This window comes from Ylistrum balloti, unplaced genomic scaffold (genome assembly GCF_031769215.1).
Source record: "Ylistrum balloti isolate Yb309-2 unplaced genomic scaffold, AGI_CSIRO_Ybal_v1 Utg369724, whole genome shotgun sequence".
NCBI classification, from domain to species: domain Eukaryota; kingdom Metazoa; phylum Mollusca; class Bivalvia; order Pectinida; family Pectinidae; genus Ylistrum; species Ylistrum balloti.
This window is the reverse complement of record NW_026781942.1, coordinates 1,580,497-1,598,850: the sequence shown is the minus strand read 5'-3', so window position 1 is coordinate 1,598,850 and position 18,354 is coordinate 1,580,497. Positions and strand designations below refer to the sequence as shown.

Sequence of the window (18,354 nt, the reverse complement as noted above, 5' to 3'; positions counted from 1 at the left end):
TAGTAGACAGCCATTGAGATATAAAGTGAGTATATTTGTTGTGTAGTAGACAGCCATTGAGATAGATAGTGAGTATATTTGTTGTGTAGTGGAGAGCCATTGAGATAGATAGTGAGTATATTTGTTGTGTAGTAGACAGCCATTGAGATAGATAGTGAGTATATTTTTTGTGTAGTAGACAGCCATTGAGATAGATAGTGAGTATATTTTTTGTGTAGTAGACAGCCATTGAGATAGATAGTGAGTATATTTGTTGTGTAGTGGAGAGCCATTGAGATAGATAGTGAGTATATTTGTTGTGTAGAAGACAGCCATTGAGATAGATCTCATGTATATTCATCATCATTTGTAGCCAGTGGTCTGTATGACATTGAAGTTCGTCGTTTCCTGTAAAGTAGGATGATTAAAGCTGTCACCACCATGACTAACAAAGCCACCAAACAGCTTAGTACCACCACTCCAACATGTACATCTGAAAAACACAAAACCTCACATTCATAAACTGCATTTATGCTACCATGGGCTCGTTATTGGTAAAAATATAGATAACTAAATCTTTACGTTTCTGCTGCACTTCCACTCAATCAGACTCTACAGATGCCTAATAAGTACTATTGCGTGGCAGGAAACCGATAGCTGATAAAACATGATGACTATAATGATAATGAGGTTCTGATCATTTCATCAAATGGATTTTAAACTACCTGATGTTTGTTGTAGCACAGAGTTACATTCAGCATGAATATCCTTGGATACATTATTCTTTAAGATGTTGATAAAATGCTCTAATGTGCAGACTTTCCCACAACCTGTGAAAGAAAAAATGAATAAATAAACAAACAATATTTCTCTAATAAACTACTGAAAAGTGTTGCATTACCTCCCACACCAAGATGTTAGTGTAAAACTCATATATAATATTTATATACTGGTATAACAATTTGTGATGTCACTCAATTATGTACCGCTACTATCACTTGAAGATCTAATATAGTAAAATTCTAGGTTATCTGAGAGATGTTGTGTATTATAGACTATGACTTACCATTTTAATCTTTTGTGATAACATAACCATTTAAGATTTTTAGCGTTTGTCTTTCATCTTTTAGTTTGTCTGATGTTATTTCCTTTTTGGATCGCTGTGTGTTTTACCGTTTGATCGCCCAAATGACCTTTTATGTGTTGTTGGGCTGTTAAGAATGTGATAATGATAATAATAATAATACTTTTATGCATCTGTTTACTTTTGGCAATCATTACCTGGTATATGAAGTACTGTTAGATTGTTGGAGTTAGTCTCGTTTTTGTAGAGCACATTAACGTATGGGTTGCCCTGGCCTTTTGGTTTCCACAGCTCAACCATGACACATGAAGAATACACAGGCGTCCTGCTGTTGAATACGTTCATTACTCGTAGCAAAGTTACCAGTGTTGTGTCGTGCTTTAACATTAGAAAATCCTAATAAGCATGTGGCAGGTTTCTCTCTGATGGCAATTAAAGAAACGGAAATTACATATTGTACTTAGGAAATATTGGCTCCATCAATGTATCAATACTAATTATGATTAATTGTACATGTAATGGTATGGAATATTAACACTTCACCACCTGAGTGACTAAAGATTTTTGTCTCAAGGATGGTTATCACAAGCTCAGTAATTAGCTAACTGCAACCTTGATTATGTTTGTAAAAACACATGAGTCTTAACCACACTACATCTCACATTATGATGTCCTAAGTCCTTACCACACTTTACATCATACACTATGATGTCCTAACCACACACAACATCATACACTATGATGTCTTAACCACCCACTGAGGTTTTAAAGTGTGTTTTTAAGTATATTCCAACTAAAGTAATGATGTCAGTACCTTCGTGTTGCTTTGATATCGGGTATGGATATCAGTACCTTAGCGTTGCTTTGATATCAGGTATGGATGTCAGAACCTTAGCGTTGCTTTGATATCGGGTATGGATGTCAGAACCTTAGCGTTGCTTTGATATCGGGTATGGATGTCAGTACCTTAGTGTGCTTTGATATCGGGTATGGATGTCAGTACATTAGCATTGCTTTGATATGGGGTATGGATGTCAGTACATTAGCGTTGCTTTGATATCAGGTATGGATGTCAGTACCTTAGCGTTGCTTTGATATCGGGTATGGATGTCAGTACCTTAGTATTGCTTTGATATCGGGTATGGATGTCAGTACCTTAGTATTGCTTTGATATCGGGTATGGATGACAAACTAATACTTACAGCTGAATACAGATACATTTTTGGAGACGGTTCAGCTACAGGATTTAGAGCTGTCTTCATTTTTCCAATTAATTCCGCTAACAATGGACCTATTAAATATACCTAATAATTACAACATTATACCTTAATTAATTTAAAACTTAATGAAATTTCGTTTTCATTCTTTAAGATAATCAGTTTATTATTTACAAAAAATTTTGTCATACTTATCAATAATTTTGTAAGAAAATTGAAAACATTAACTATTAATAACTCATATTTACAGCTGATAAATCAAAAGCTGTTTTTGTAGATCTAGTTTAATTGAATTTTATAGAAAATTTTAACATATGTACAGTTTTAAAATACATATTTCAAGTTATCTGATGACCACATTTCCATTTGGTTTCTGTATTTATCAATACAGATCATAATAGTTTGTATTCTCATTCCAACAGACAGTTACAGAGTATGAGATAAATAATGTTGATATACAGTATAATGCATTCTCATTCTGGAGATGCAAAATCATAATATTTCTATGTTGTATAAGTAAGAATTCCTGAAAAATATAAGTATCTTAGGCTTGTCATGAATTTCCATCATGAACCATTTACCTCCCCTTAATTTGGCCATCTCGTCTGTGTGAAATCTGTAGGAATTCTGATAATCCAACAGTTGAATCAACAAGGGATGAAACGGTAGGACTGTCTTCCATTCCGACATATTCAGTCCATGAGTATACTGAAACCAAATTACACAATGTAGCATACCATGATACATACATTGTCATATCTATCTGACAAGGAGCCTTTGCTTGGTTATAAGCCCACCATTGCAGTTTTAGCTTCAAAACCAATGGATAACATAAGCCATTGTCATGTAATAAGCCTACCCCTTGATTTTGAGTTAGAGAGATTATGTTTTAGCTACATGGGGTTACTGCAGGGAAAACACTGTAAATTCAATTTTTGTGCTAAACTGAACTTTTCCTTGTCAGATTTATGATTTGAAAGTAATTTCATACAGTATAATATCATATGTAGTTTAGTTTATTTTCATTTTGAGTAAATATGTATTTGCACTAAAATATTGTACATTAATAAGAGTATTTTTTCCAATATGATTTTTTTTCTGATGTTCAAAAGATTTGTAAAATTGTATTTGTACTTCATAATAACTGTATTATTGTTGATATTCACCGTTTTTAAAATGTTGACTTCAAAAAATGAACTTAAAAAAACACTTTATTCTATAAAACATCAATGCCTAAATTCCTATACAAACCAGAATCTGACCAAGTGCAGACTTGGCGTTATGATAATATGAGGTAAATATACTAAACAAAAAAAGGAAATGCACAAAGTTACCCCACTGCAGTACACCTTAGCTGTAAGGAAATAATGGAATATTTGGTCATGTATTACATCAAGAATGATCTCCCTTCTTGAAAATTTACCCTAAAATCAGTCAAGCGTGATGATGTCATTGTCTGACTTTGTAAGCTTCTTTAGACAACATCACACTGCGTGATAAGCTGAGCCAGATTTGATCAACGGATACTCTAAGTTCAGCCACATTAAATTTCCACTTCCGCATTTTGGTTTCACCAATGACCGAGATGCAATGCTTAACACAAATTCAGAAGGGTAGAACAATTGTGAAGATGATGGATGGTCATAGCCAAACTGCTGTCGCACTGCAGTTTGGTGTTGCCTAGTGCACAATTAACGGTCTCTATAAACGTTTCCAAGCTACTGGGTAAGTTTCTGATCCTCCCAGAGGCAGTTGTCCATGTGTAATGACCGCATAACAAAATAGGCTGATTCAATTGTCACACTTGCGCACCATCTTCAAGACTGCTTTGCATACCTCAGGTACTCATGGCAGACCCAATGGTTCTCAAATTGCTAGGAACTGCTTGCATGTCAAGAGAATTATTGTGTGCCAACCGTACGTTGGGTAACCTCCGACACCACAAAGGCAGCAAGTTAATCTTCACAAGATGTGCAGATATGGCCCGAATAGGTTTGGGATGCATCCATGTGATGTTAACCAACCAGTCTAGATTCTGTCTGTACTGCTCAGGCAGAAGAAAAAGGATATATTGCAGATGCGGTGAGCATTTAATTATCATATGCATGATAGATTCAGTGGGGCTTCTGTAATGATTTGGGGAGGCATTTCCTATGGAGTAAAATCCCCCTTGGTGGTCCTGGATTAAAACCCAATGCCGTTCGATACAAAGACCAGATCCTCCTACCACATGTCCTTCCACATCTCAGACATTTTAACCTAACTTTCCAGCAAGACAATGCTCGACCACATGTTTTGTTTTCGTGGGTATCCCACTTTGAGTAACTACTGTCAATTCGAGTGACGTTACAGACTTTTCTTCTACAACATTGTATAGAGTAGACTTGTCCCTTCCGTTAATATAAAATTTTGAACAAATTTCCCAAAATATCATAGGCTATTGCCTACATAATTTAACTGTGCGTTTCCTTTTTTGTTGAGTATATAAAGCATATCTGCAGAGAGACCCTGAAGATATGTCAGTCTGATTCAGAGACCAGACAGACGTAATGGCTTTACGCATCTCCATTATCTCCATTCCTATATTTCTAGTCATAATTATAATGACAATAATATTCACCTCATACTTTGGAATTGAGTCATAGTTTGGAATTACCTCCCTGGAATAGTGATTATTTTATTTAAACCTATTTTATTTGTTCAATACAACAAATGGGATTAAGTACAAGTTCACACAACTTAGAAACGCCTTCTCCCAAAAATTACATTTCACATAGATCTAACATATCTACAATAATATACACTTTAATCAAATTTGATTTCCTACAAGTATATATTTTAGAAGAAATAAAAACAGAAAAGAAATTGAATAAAGCAAGCACAGAAGTAAGGAAGCAAAATAAACAGAGATGTGTATTACTAAGTTGAAGACATTTACAGATGACCTTAAAACCTATCACTGGTTTAAATAAAAGTATAAATGGATTGGAATATATTTGTATTTTGCTCATCCGACAGATTTTAAGAAACAACAGATAAGAACATTAATTGTGATGCTACAATGACGGGAAATTTATCAAATAAAATTTCGTGTAGCCTTAAATATAATACCATATATATCCAATTAAAAAAATAATGCACAACATTTTCACATTCATTACCACATTCTTGTACTGGAGCATTAATATTATTAACTCTGAACAAACATTCTTTTTGTTAAGCTACTGCAAGCATGTTGCAACTTTGCATGTAAAACAATTTTCTATTTCCAAAAACTTAATAAATAGGTAATAAATCAGGGTTGTATTGAATTTTAGATTTTAAACAGTTGATGGATGGCTGCTTTCTGACGTTGTGATTTATTCCACAATCTGACAGAAGGTGGAATAAAAGATTGGACAATTGCAATAATTAGGAACAAATAGTTTTCATTATTTCTAACGTTGTACAGATTACGCTCTGCCACTCTTGAAGGAAGAAGATTGTGTAAACAGGATGGAGTTACATTACGATGAAATTTACACATAAGTGAAAGTTTTTAAAGTGTCATTATTTCTGATAATGGTTGTCATTGGGAATATTTCCATAAGGATTGTAATTAAAGATATAGGTACATCGTGTGAGGTCAATTATCGTTAATTAGTGGTCGTTGGGAATGTAGGAAGTGGTTGTAATACGGAATAGCGGGGTGGTCGTAATACTGAAACGATCAATACAATGATAGTGGAATAAAATGGGACTGAAAGAAAGTGCCTGTAATAGCGGGGTGGTCGTAATTTTGAGGTGGTCGTTAGGTGAGGTTTCACTGTACTTGAAAACAACTCTTTCCAAAATTTTACCGACACAGGATAATAAAATAATTGGTCAATAATTGAACACCAAATGTCTGTCCCTTTTTTAAATAAAGATAGAACAATTCCCTTTTTCCAACTTTCAGGGAAAACCTTGTGGTTTCATGAATTACTAAAAAGAATTGACAAGATTTTACATATAAAACTTGCTAAGGATTTTAATATGATGACTTAAAGTATCATGACCTGATGCTTTTCCTAATTTTAAAATGTTAAAAATACCACAAACATCATCAAATCTGACAAAAAGAGAGTCAAGGAAAGAAGGAGTTCTTTCATTAAGAATGAGTAATGGAATGATCTGATTATCTATATATGAAAAAGAACAAAAATAACTATTCAATATATTAGACCTTTCGCATCACAAAGATCAACATTTCTATTATTAGAATTTACTGGAATGAGTTCTTGTGATCCAGACAGCTTACTAGTATCAAGTTTGTCATGATTTCATGTTTTTAACCTTGTTTCTTTGGGTTTATTTTTTTATATTTTCGAGTTTGGGAATGGACTCATTATGTTTAAATTTTGTGTGATAAAGTCCAGTTCCAACATAAATTGATATAAAATATGATTAGGCGATATCTATTGATATCTCCAACAATTATTGCATTAGATGTGATTTCTAAAGCTTTATCAACTGAATATCTAAAATTTTCCCAAAATGGAAGACCTGAAATTTCTGGTCAGTACACAATGAAATAATGACAAGCTATTTTGACTGGTATCCAAATAATTTCTCTTATTCTCAAAAAGGAGTCAGAGTAAACAGATATTCCAGAGAAATTTCTTTCTTTCCTAAAGGGTTCAGTAAAACCTGGTATATTTCATTCAGATGAGGAAACAAAATGATTTAAATATATATTTCAGTTAAGCACAAAATATGGAATTAATTTTTGATATTTTTAATATCACCAATTTGTAAAAGTTGTAATGTTTAGTTAGTGATTTATAAGCCATTCAACTCTGCCAGCACAGTAAAGGCTTAGCCATTCAACTCTGCCAGCACAGTAAAGGCTTAGCCATTCAACTCTGCCAGCACAGTAAAGGCTTAGCCATTCAACTCTGCCAGCACAGTAAAGGCTTAGCCATTCAACTCTGCCAGCACAGTAAAGGCTTAGCCATTCAACTCTGCCAGCACAGTAAAGGCTTAGCCATTCAACTCTGCCAGCACAGTAAAGGCTTGTTTAATCATATTTCATTTCAGTTATTTATTAACCCAGTAGATTTTATTATATGTAATATTGAAAAAAAAATTGTGTTGCAGGTATGCATATTTGTAAATATGAAAAAGTGAATACATTTTTATTAGATTTTAGCAGTATACATAATTTTTTCACAATGTTGTAATACATATTGTAATCTTAAATATATTATATGGTACGTGTACTCATAAATACACACCCATCAATAAATATGCCTTGAACATGGCAGCTACATTTGTATAATAAACAACAGTATGTGTAGAACAGATACACATCTCAGATTCTGTAGAACTAAGCTACATGTATAGGTTTTTACAAAAAAAAAATCATTTTATAAGTAGATAGCTGGATGCCTAAGATGTTAGCAATGTATGCAATTAATTTCCATGTCAGTAAGGTTTAAGGACCAGTATTGAATATTAACAAATCCTGTTGGAATCATATTTTATTCATGATGAATGCTACTATGATTTAAATTAGAGTTAACACACAGACAACATGATGCATGTTTTTGTTTTTTGTACAAATTTCATAAACAAAGCAGCCAAGTCATTTTAGAACACTTTGGTAAGACTAAAGTCCAGGCATTCAATATCATGGTAACAATTTATTCAAATTTTGTTCAAACTTACATGCACTTTGACAAAACTTTTACAAAATAGTTGACGTGCACAACAGTGCAGTGGTAAGTGTGCAAGTGTTTAAATTCCTAAGAAATATACCCAAACATCATGTCGCTAAAACATTGAAGTTCGTTGGTGAGACAGTGCCTAGTAATAGGAAGGGTCACAGAGACAGAAAACTTGTAACCAACCAACTACACAAACTTGACATTTTATCAGATCTTTCATCATACTTGTCTTAAGTTGAATAGTTGAATACAGGTAAGCATATCCCTGAATGTTTATAAAAATCCATAAAACATCTGCCATCTTTAAGTGGTGACAGGGAGTGTGCCACACAGGCAGGGCAAATCATACAGACCTGGAAAAACCTGATGGGTAAAACTATACAGACAAGGTAAAACCATGTAGTCTGGGCAGTCAAGCCATAAATATTGACCAAAACCGTACAAGCATGACAAGATCATATAGGTGGGCAAAAAGACTGGGTCAAGGAGAATAGATACCAACCTCGCAGAAGAGAGGATCCACAAGTGTCATCAGGCCAATCAGAGTTGGTGGAAGTCCAGACAGTTTTGCAGCTTTGTTGATTAGGTCCTGTTGGAAAGAAAAGTAATTTTACTTTAGAAATATGAGCAAACAAAAACTTTGTGTAAAAAAGTACATAAAATACTTATTCATAAAATAAACTCTTAAAAACTGAGTATATCAGTTGTATAAGTCCATCCAACTGGTAGATACCAAATTAATACTAAATTTATCCAAGTGAGTAGCAATATTCATGTCCAATAAAGAAAAGAGAAAATCAAAGTCTTTGCCATCATGAGATGACCTACTTTTCATAAGCTGAATTATAGATGATATATGATTTGTGGTATCTTTTAACTAATAGCAATAAGGTCTTTATACTGTGTAGCAGGACACAGGAGTCCGTCTCAACTGCTTTCTGCCCTTTCAAGAGGAAGTCCCACTAAAAATTTGGAAATTGTAGACTTCAAGTTACTAAATATGAGAGACTATGTAGCATATTTTTAAATGTCTGAATTAAATTTACTTACCTGGTATCGTGCTGTGAATTTGGCTATAAAGTCACTTGCCAAAAATTTGGCAAATAGTTCATCATATCTTGGACATGGAGCATCTGCATTTAACAACTGTGGAAATGACATCAACAACACAAAATCACAGCAGGTAAGGTAGAACCATCTTTTCTGTGTTAAGTTGGAACATATATGTAATGCTGCAGGAATATTTTTATTTTTTTTTTCTTAAAAGTACAGTAAAGTTGTGATTTTTTGGAGGATTTCAATTTTATTTTCCTAATAAAAAATAGCTAAAAATAGAGTAATTTTACATTTAAAAACATATAGAGAAAATTATGGACTATTTCTTTTGAGTGATCTTATAATAAAGCAGTGAAATTGAACCATTTGAATATGCATGTATTTGTATTTCAGTAACCAAAATGAAAACACCATCTGTAATTCACAGAATAATATCAAACATCTGAAAAGAAAATACCTCATGTAATCAAATCACTGATTTGTTTTGCTGGGTGGCACAGAGGAAATCAATTCACCTTTTATCCAGGCATTCTAGGTTTGACTTCCTGAACAAACCTGAAACGTATGGGGGTCACCTGTCAAATCACACAGGTTAATTTTCCCCAGGACCCCAATTACTCTGGTTCTTCCTGCAGTAAGTGCCTTTGCACACTGCCATCCAAGCCAATAAGAGTGATTAGTATAAGTTGGAATAACTTGTTTGACAATTTTTGTAAAATCTATTAAGTTTAATTTCAGTAAAATAACTTTCAATTTTTCAAAATTTGATTAGAATTATAACATATATGAAAGCTTACATGGTCTTCTGTCAGTGGTTCTGTATGGACGGGAATTGGCTGCCAATTAAGACCTGGGTTCCACTGTTCTTCTGAACCATTGATGGGAGGATACATGCCAGCTAAGATGCAGTAGGCACTCATTAGTGTACGGTCTTTATCTGTACTTCTGATATAGATCTAAAATGCAAGAAAATGATATTCCATTCATGAACATGTACCTTACCATAGCTTCTTTTTAAGTATGCCTCGTTATTCCCAGACAGGAAGATCAGTTTACCCTAGAGAGTATGTTTTTGACTTCCACAAAATGAGCTTAGACTTTTTGAGCTGGAAATGAGGCCAAGTCTATTTCTCATATACTTTATTTGACCCCTCAGTTTTATGAGTTGACTTTCGAAATTGCAAAATATAAAGGAACAAGTGAGATACATGTTATGGTGTGTCGTTTGGACAATTTTTTTTATATGTAATTGTTCACTACTATAAACTTTTTCCCTTTTTCCTCATACTCAGTATGAATTCAACAGTCTTTGGTATTTGTTTACACTGTTTAGTTAAGAAGATGCTTTTTCCCCAGATAATGATGACATCTCTCAGTAACAGTAAACTCACATTCACATTCTTATTTACCTCTGAACGATTGTAATTCACACTCATAAAAGTGTTTTGATCCATGTATTTTTGTCTGAAAAACTTTCCAAGTCTATATTCCTGGTACATTCCTCTCTGAAAAAGCACGAAAAATCATAATAAATGTGATGCAGAATTTTCTATACAACGGCCACAGCTGGTTAAAACATTTAGATTTGGGATGGCAGTTACTTGTATCACGATTCATTATCATTTTTTGTAGTTGCCCATGAAAAGCCAACGGAATCATCTTGTACATGTAGAAGATGGTGTTACCTCACTGAACACGATATGGGAGGTGTGTTACATGCTATCTTGATCCAGAACAACTTTATTTGGTACCATGAAACATTGAAATAAAGTTACTTGGTCACATGGCCACTGTAACACCAGAGTGTTAATGTTACTAAGCAACAGGGCCATTTAACAACATAGTATTAATGTTACTATGCTACAGGGCCTCTGTAACACCATGGTGTTGATGTTACTATGCCACAATGCCTCTTTAACACCATATTGTAAGTGTTACTAGACACAGGGCCATTGTAACACCACAGTGTTACTGTGACTAAGTCAATGGGCCTTTGCAACACCATATTGTAAGTGTAAACTTCCTCACAAACACAACTCATCCTATATCTGTCAGTGGATACAAGAGTAAATATGACTACAATGCAGAAAGACATCAAATTTTCATGGGAGATTTATTTTAAATGATTTCATGATTTTAATCCACAAATGTCTATGTCTATGTATTGTTAGAATAAGTATAAGTAGATTGATTAAAAAAACCCACCAAAACCAAGACTCAAGTAAAGATATGATTTTACAGTTCTGTATAGGATAAAAGTCCAATGGATCCATCTGCATAGCCCACTTGACTAATTAATCCTATATGATTATGGAAGTAAACTCCATCATTTTATCAGACTTTACAAGTCAAGACAAACACAAAGCTTCTCAAATTAATTAACAAAGTGATTCCTGATAATGACCAGCTCATGCTACCATAATTCAGGGTCTACCAAGTGTGGAAAATGCAAAGTCAGACCAGGGTTCAAACCCAAGACCCTTCATTGTCTAGAAGGATATTCTACAAATTGAGCTACCTGGTCAGTGTCAATCGACCCAAGCAGTCCAGTTCCACTGCATTCTCCCCTCATTTTTCTTATTCTTCACCCCCGAACACAACAATTTACAATCCAGGTTCAGGTATCCCCTTGTCAAGGATTTGCCTACTTGAAACTAAGTTTAGTCACAGGCACCAGTTTGTAAGAGGAATGAAAAAGTGCATAGCCAGACTGGAGTTTGAAACCTGGACCCTCTACACTCTTGATAGATGCTCTGTCAATTGAACTACATGTATCTGGTTGTCAACAATCAACTCAGTCCAGTTCTGCTACACAAAGACAGCATTGAAGACATGGGTGTTACCTTTGTTAGCTGTCCAAGACCTTGTGTCCAATAATCACTGTGTCTGTCATTTGGGTAGGAGCGAGTAGGGCTTCGGTCTCCATGACGGAAAACCTTAAAATGAATCAAAACATTTCTGATAAAGGGTTGTATAACTTTGTAGAAGCTGTTTGTATATATATACTATGCCTATAGTATAGTGTCTGACTTTCGAAACTTATCAGCGGTGAAATGCCTCTGCAGTGTCATAATTAAAGCTAATTACATGTACATATATATATTTTCCTTTTAAATAAAAATAACATAATTATGAAAATTATCACAAAAGTTAGACAGCCATGTGAAAATGACTAATTTTGCTAGTATCATTATTCATATAAAAGATTTTCTACATATCTTGAAAGAAAGGTTAACCGCATTTATCTGTCAATGAGCCCATGTCCATATAAACAAAATGTAAAAATTACTAATTATACTGTTTCATTTTCCAGACATTAACTTTATTTTGTTCACCACAGCAAAAAGCAGGAAGATTCTCAATATCTGGTGATATTTTGATTCCTTATAAAAAATAAACACTGGAATATAACGTATTTTAACCGTTTGTTTGGAAAAAAAAAGCAAAATTTATATAATTTGCAAAATATTAAATGTATTTCTGTTTCATCTGATGGGTAGATTTATGAAAACAAGTGAATCATTCAGCTTTAATTTAGTCTGATCGGACATGAGTTTTAATTTCTTGATAGGCCGCCAGTTTCCATTTATACAATGTACCGGCAGCACTTTGACAAGAAGGGTCAGTTGATCAGGGTTGTTCATGTATGGAATAATCTTATGTTGCTTCCTGGTGAGCGTCGACCACATGCAATTAAGTTCACAGGTGTAATTGTATATACTATTGTTTTACCATCAAGGTAAGTACAGTTCTCGATATACCAGGGGTTACAATCACTTTTGCTCTCTGCACTCCTGGACGTCATGGCAAATTTGAAAGTTCCTTGTGCGATACCTTGTGGACAAGAAGAAACGGTGTCAGGAATTTTCGCACCGAAGAATTTTCGTCCGAGGGGAATTTTCGTAGCACTATGGATATATATAGATAGGGTGTCAACAACCAATCATAACACCCTCCGCTGTGTTGATAATGAAAATTTGATGTTTTAGAAGTTTATACAATGATTTGACTGGTTTTTACCCTAGAACTGGTACGCGTCTGTTATTACCTGACAGGCGTGTCGCCTGACACCTGTCACCATTGTTTTTTTCAAGCCACAGAGGTGCTAATTACCTAGCCTGGCACAGGTGTGGTTTTGAGTTTAGATGGCATCTCTACACTGTGAACTTTTTGTAAAAAAATGACTGGTGATCTTATTGTTATGTTTACAATCGCAAAATTAATAACAAAACAGCACATTGATCATGTCAGGGACGTATATATCACATATATATACATCCCTGATCATGTTAACAATCTTTAATTATTAACTAAAACAACATCGTCTGCTGGAAGGTCTAAAAACTATCTACACCTTATACACACATAACCTATTCTATAAATTCTAATAATTCTATTCTATACTATATAATAGTAGTAAGAAAATTCTCAGGACGAAAATACCCGAGACGAAAATTCTTCGGTACGAAAATTCCCGAGACCGACGAAACATCAAACGAATCTCGAGGTCGCCTAACGATATTATTGCAATGGCTTTGAAGTTGAGTGTGACTTTTTTTGTAATCTTCGAAATGAGCCTATCAGCCTGTAATCGGTCAGTTCTTTTCTCCTTGAACCAATCAAATTACTTCGCTTGTACCTTCAATTTTGCCATGACATGTCCTAGGGGTGCAAAGACTGACAGAGAGCGAAAGTGAGTATCGAAGATAGGTCATTAGACAAGATGCATAGTATGTTATGACATGTATGCTCACCGCTTGAACTAAAACTAAATCATTTCCATTTGCAAGATTTATCTGAAGTATAATCAACGTCAGCAGGGACTGCAAAGTCCCACTCCGTAGAACAGAGTCTTTGATGTAAATTAACGCCATCAGTAACCCGGAAAAAAAATCTCCGTCTAAATTCGCTGTCACTGAAACGCTTGGCTGTCATGACTGATTAACAGTCCGACCGACAAACTAAGTCCGGACGGATGTTGTTGAACGACGTCCATCACTCCAGATCACATACAACTTCATTATAAGTCGACCAGGCCCCGATACTTCAAAGACTGGTTAGAAATAAAAAGAGAAAAAGAAAAACTCAAACATGAATTAAACAAAATTGGAAAAATTATTATAATTTTACAGCTGTAGGTTTGTCGAAACAATGCAGACTGGTATATTTTCTCTATTTAACTCTAACTACATGTAACTTTTGAACAACCTGGATATGGCCCTGGTTGCTCAAATGTTAGTTAGAGTTAACCAGTGTTTAGTGTTAAGGTAAGTTGTTGCCTATCTTAACCGTAAAGCCTACAGCAGCCATGACAATTAATGTTCTCAATTTTGTTTAATTCATACTTGAAAATTGGCACTAACCGCGATCTCTAACCAGTCTTTCAGCAACCGTGTAAAATGTCAAAGGAAATTCAGTCTATCGTTTAGCATGTCATCATTGATTTTGATTTTATTTTTCCTCTGAAAGTAGACTGAAGTTGGTGACAAGCATACATGTATATAATGCCTTGTTTTGAGGCTGGCACTGTTTTAATCAGAGACGTATATACGTCTCTGGTTTCAATATTGTGAGTTTATTTTTTGTTTTGTTTTGTTTTTTTTGTTTTTTAATTGATGTGTGTATATGCATGTTTAGACGTTATATGTACGAGTCGTTATGTCTTTTATCTACTTGCGCAATATTGATCGGCCTCAGGTAACATCCTATTCATTGGGTTCGTTCACTATTTAGTCACTTATTCCATAAAAAGGCAAACATTGGCAAGAATTGAAGGACGTAATAGCGGCGAAACTTTTATTTGAAACTTCTCAAAGTTTCATAAAACATTTGGAACATTTTTAGTGATAGTATATGAGTGTGTAGACTGAAAAGCGAAATAACACAAACAAGATACATGTATATGTATCTGATGCATGAAGACACCTGTCGTGAGATTAGGATCGAAACCTTTCCAACAGATGACGAATTCGGATTTTACAATATCGATGTAACAGCAGCTGAAAAATGCGCAGCCAGACCGAGATTCGAATTATATATTATGTCCATATGTTCGAACCCAGGACCTTCCGAAATCTAGCCGAATGCTCTACCACTGAGCTAACCGGTCGCCCACGATCGACCCCGCCCAGTTCCGCTACATAGTTACAAACTGCGTGGTGATGTTTAGAAACCCAACTTCAGTAAGCTATATGAGGGTCACACTGGGTCAGATTTTATACAGTAAAATGTAGCATGAAAACAGAGTTTAAGCATGTATCTATATACAGAAGTATACACACATAAAGAAACTCACGATTATATCTTATAAATACATTTGTTATTCTAAATTTGACGGCAAAGTGATATCCCTAGCCCGTCCTTAATTTCCCAAACACAGATCCGATTTTATTGTCTCTATGTATTAAATAACGAAATCAGAAGAAAACACAGGTTAAATAGAAATGCTGAAAATGACAAAAGTCAATCGCACAAGTATAATCGCCATTACTTCATTTTACCACGTAAATCTTACCAAAAACTAAATCATACTCACTCTGCTATTCAGAGTGCAGGGGCTCGGTTTTTCCGTAATGTATGACACCAGTTGATAACCACAGTTATAAGTTCAGCATTAATTTTGGGTATCTATGTATAAATGTTTTTATAAGGTTTCACAGTGTGTATATACTCGGCCCCATTGGCTGTCAAGCTGAGCATGAAACAAAGGGCAGTAACCCTGGGAGATCAGAATGGAGTGTGATAAATGTTGAATCGTAAGAGTTCAGAAAGTGTATAATACTGGATTAATAGTGTTGTGTTTATTTACTGAAATCCCCTCCCCCACCATGGTAAAGTGAAGCCACTTTATATTTTGTTTCCAATCGATGTTTCTTCACTTAATTTCTTATCACTTTGTTCAATTGAATTCCTCCAAACATAATAATTTTTTTTAAAAAAATGAGTGGGGAAATTTAAGGTGGGGCTGGGCCATGGTAAAGTGAAGCATTTCACTATATTCTTACCAATTAACTTTTTCCTCAAATGTTTTTCTATTTGTCCTGATTCAAACATATCAACAAGAAAATAACAAAAAATAGGTCTGGGTAGGGGAAATTTATGGTGGGACGGGGAGGGGAGGAACAAAAATAGGTCTGGGTAGGGGAAATTTATTGGTGGGACGGGGAGGGGAGGAACAAAAATAGGTCTGGGTAGGGGAAATTTTGGGTGGGAAGTTTGGCCATGGTAAAGTGAAGCATTTCATTTCACTATTGTCTTATCAATTACATTTTGTCAGCAGTATTTTTTTAGCTATTCACCCTATCATTATTTATGTGTTTTTATGATGTAGTCAGGATGATTAAAAAATATGGTGAAAGAATTCAATTAGTAAAAAAAAAAAATAGTTTAATGTTCACTTTGCCATGATAATGTGGAGCCCCCTGTCCCACCGTATATTTCCATACCTTTTTTATTTTCGTTTGGTTTTATTATGTGTGGCAGGTGAACTAATTTCAATAATGTATTTTATTTTCAGGTAACTTATTGTATTGATATAACAAGTAATAATTGTGTTCTTTTAATTATTTGACTTCTTTTATATAATTAGTGTACATGTAGTTCAAGTCGTGTATTGTAAAGTTATCATGCAAATTAGGGTCTATGTATATATTGATGAATTTATTAGTGTATAATTGCAGTGTACCTATGTTATGTGTAATGCATGTGACCTACCTGCCTATGTATTGTCCAGTATTACCTGTACTGTCCATGTCTTGTCTGCATGATATTTGTATGTAATGTCCATAACTAACTCGACCCTTGACATGACCTTTTAATTGACCTTTTATTGGCTGTATTTTTGGAGGGAAAGTTCTATGTGTAAATTGTTATGGGCAGAAGGAAAAGAGATTTGGTTAGTGATAGGTGTACTTTGCACCTCTCTGGTATTAATCCTTATTTCCCTTGTAAGAGCCAACTTGATTAATGTTACTGTAATAATGTGATACAGCAATTGTCCTTTGTTTAAACTGACCTTAACTAATCGGATTAAGACATGTGATCCTCAACCCATAGTCGAGATGGGACTGGGAATGACTGGAATCGGCGCTGACTGGGACTGGGACTGGTACTGACTGGAATCGGTGCTGACTGGGACTGACTGGAATCGGCGCTGACTGTGACTGGGACTGACTGGAATCGGGGCTGTCTGGCGCTGGGACTGACTGGAATCGGCGCTGACTGTGACTGGGACTGACTGGAATCGGGGCTGTCTGGCACTGGGACTGACTGGAATCGGCGCTGACTGTGACTGGGACTGACTGGAATCGGGTCTGTCTGGCACTGGGACTGACTGGAATCGGCGCTGACTGTGACTGGGACTGACTGGAATCGGGGCTGTCTGGCACTGGGACTGACTGGAATCGGCGCTGACTGTGACTGGGACTGACTGGAATCGGGGCTGTCTGGCACTGGGACTGACTGGAATCGGCGCTGACTGTGACTGGGACTGACTGAAATCGGCGCTGAATGGGACGTGGACTGACTGAATTGACGCGGACTGGTACTGACTGGAATCGGTGCTGACTGGGACTGACTGGAATCGGCGCTGACTGTGACTGGGACTGACTGGAATTGGGGCTGTCTGGCACTGGGACTGACTGGAATCGGCGCTGACTGTGACTGGGACTGACTGGAATCGGGTCTGTCTGGCACTGGGACTGACTGGAATCGGCGCTGACTGTGACTGGGACTGACTGGAATCGGGGCTGTCTGGCACTGGGACTGACTGGAATCGGCGCTGACTGTGACTGGGACTGACTGGAATCGGGGCTGTCTGGCACTGGGACTGACTGGAATCGGCGCTGACTGTGACTGGGACTGACTGAAATCGGCGCTGAATGGGACGTGGACTGACTGGAATCGGCGCTGACTGTGACTGGGACTGACTGGAATCGGGGCTGTCTGGCACTGGGACTGACTGGAATCGGCGCTGACTGTGACTGGGACTGACTGGAATTGGGGCTGTCTGGCACTGGGACTGACTGGAATCGGCGCTGACTGTGACTGGGACTGACTGGAATCGGGGCTGTCTGGCACTGGGACTGACTGGAATCGGCGCTGACTGTGACTGGGACTGACTGGAATCGGGGCTGTCTGGCACTGGGACTGACTGGAATCGGCGCTGACTGTGACTGGGACTGACTGGAATCGGCGCTGATTGGGATTGTAACGATAGATGACATCGTGCGGTGTTAAGCAAGATTTCTCAAGTGTAAGTGTAACGTTACATATGTTATTACCTTTCAACGTATCAAAACATAAAGGAGAGATTTAACTCTATAAAATCGAA

At 36.1% G+C, this 18,354-nt stretch overlaps 1 protein-coding gene across 1 annotated transcript; it reads right to left on the bottom strand.

Annotated features, from left to right (window-relative positions):
- Positions 1 to 318: 318 nt before the first annotated feature.
- LOC132565507 (lysosomal acid phosphatase-like) lies at positions 319 to 13,897 on the bottom strand. The gene is made up of 11 exons (XM_060230157.1): positions 13,778 to 13,897; positions 11,867 to 11,959; positions 10,433 to 10,528; positions 9,821 to 9,979; positions 9,018 to 9,113; positions 8,470 to 8,556; positions 2,862 to 2,988; positions 2,266 to 2,354; positions 1,261 to 1,441; positions 705 to 809; positions 319 to 472 (listed from the first exon to the last, which is right to left on the bottom strand). Exons 1-11 carry the CDS (start codon positions 13,895 to 13,897, stop codon positions 327 to 329), a joined length of 1,299 nt encoding a protein of 432 aa, XP_060086140.1. The 3' UTR covers positions 319 to 326.
- Positions 13,898 to 18,354: the final 4,457 nt, after the last annotated feature.

Bases quoted from the DNA above. Each gene is read 5' to 3' on its own strand.
- LOC132565507 (XM_060230157.1), bottom strand. From the start codon at position 13,897: ATGGCGTTAATTTACATCAAAGACTCTGTTCTACGGAGTGGGACTTTG. The intron at 2,989-8,469 runs GTTGGTATCTAT...ATTTGGTTTCAG, and splicing joins TGGATCCTCTCTTCTGCGAG to TATACTCATGGACTGAATAT. The intron at 1,442-2,265 runs GTAAGTATTAGT...CTAATGTTAAAG, and splicing joins AAATGTATCTGTATTCAGCT to CACGACACAACACTGGTAAC.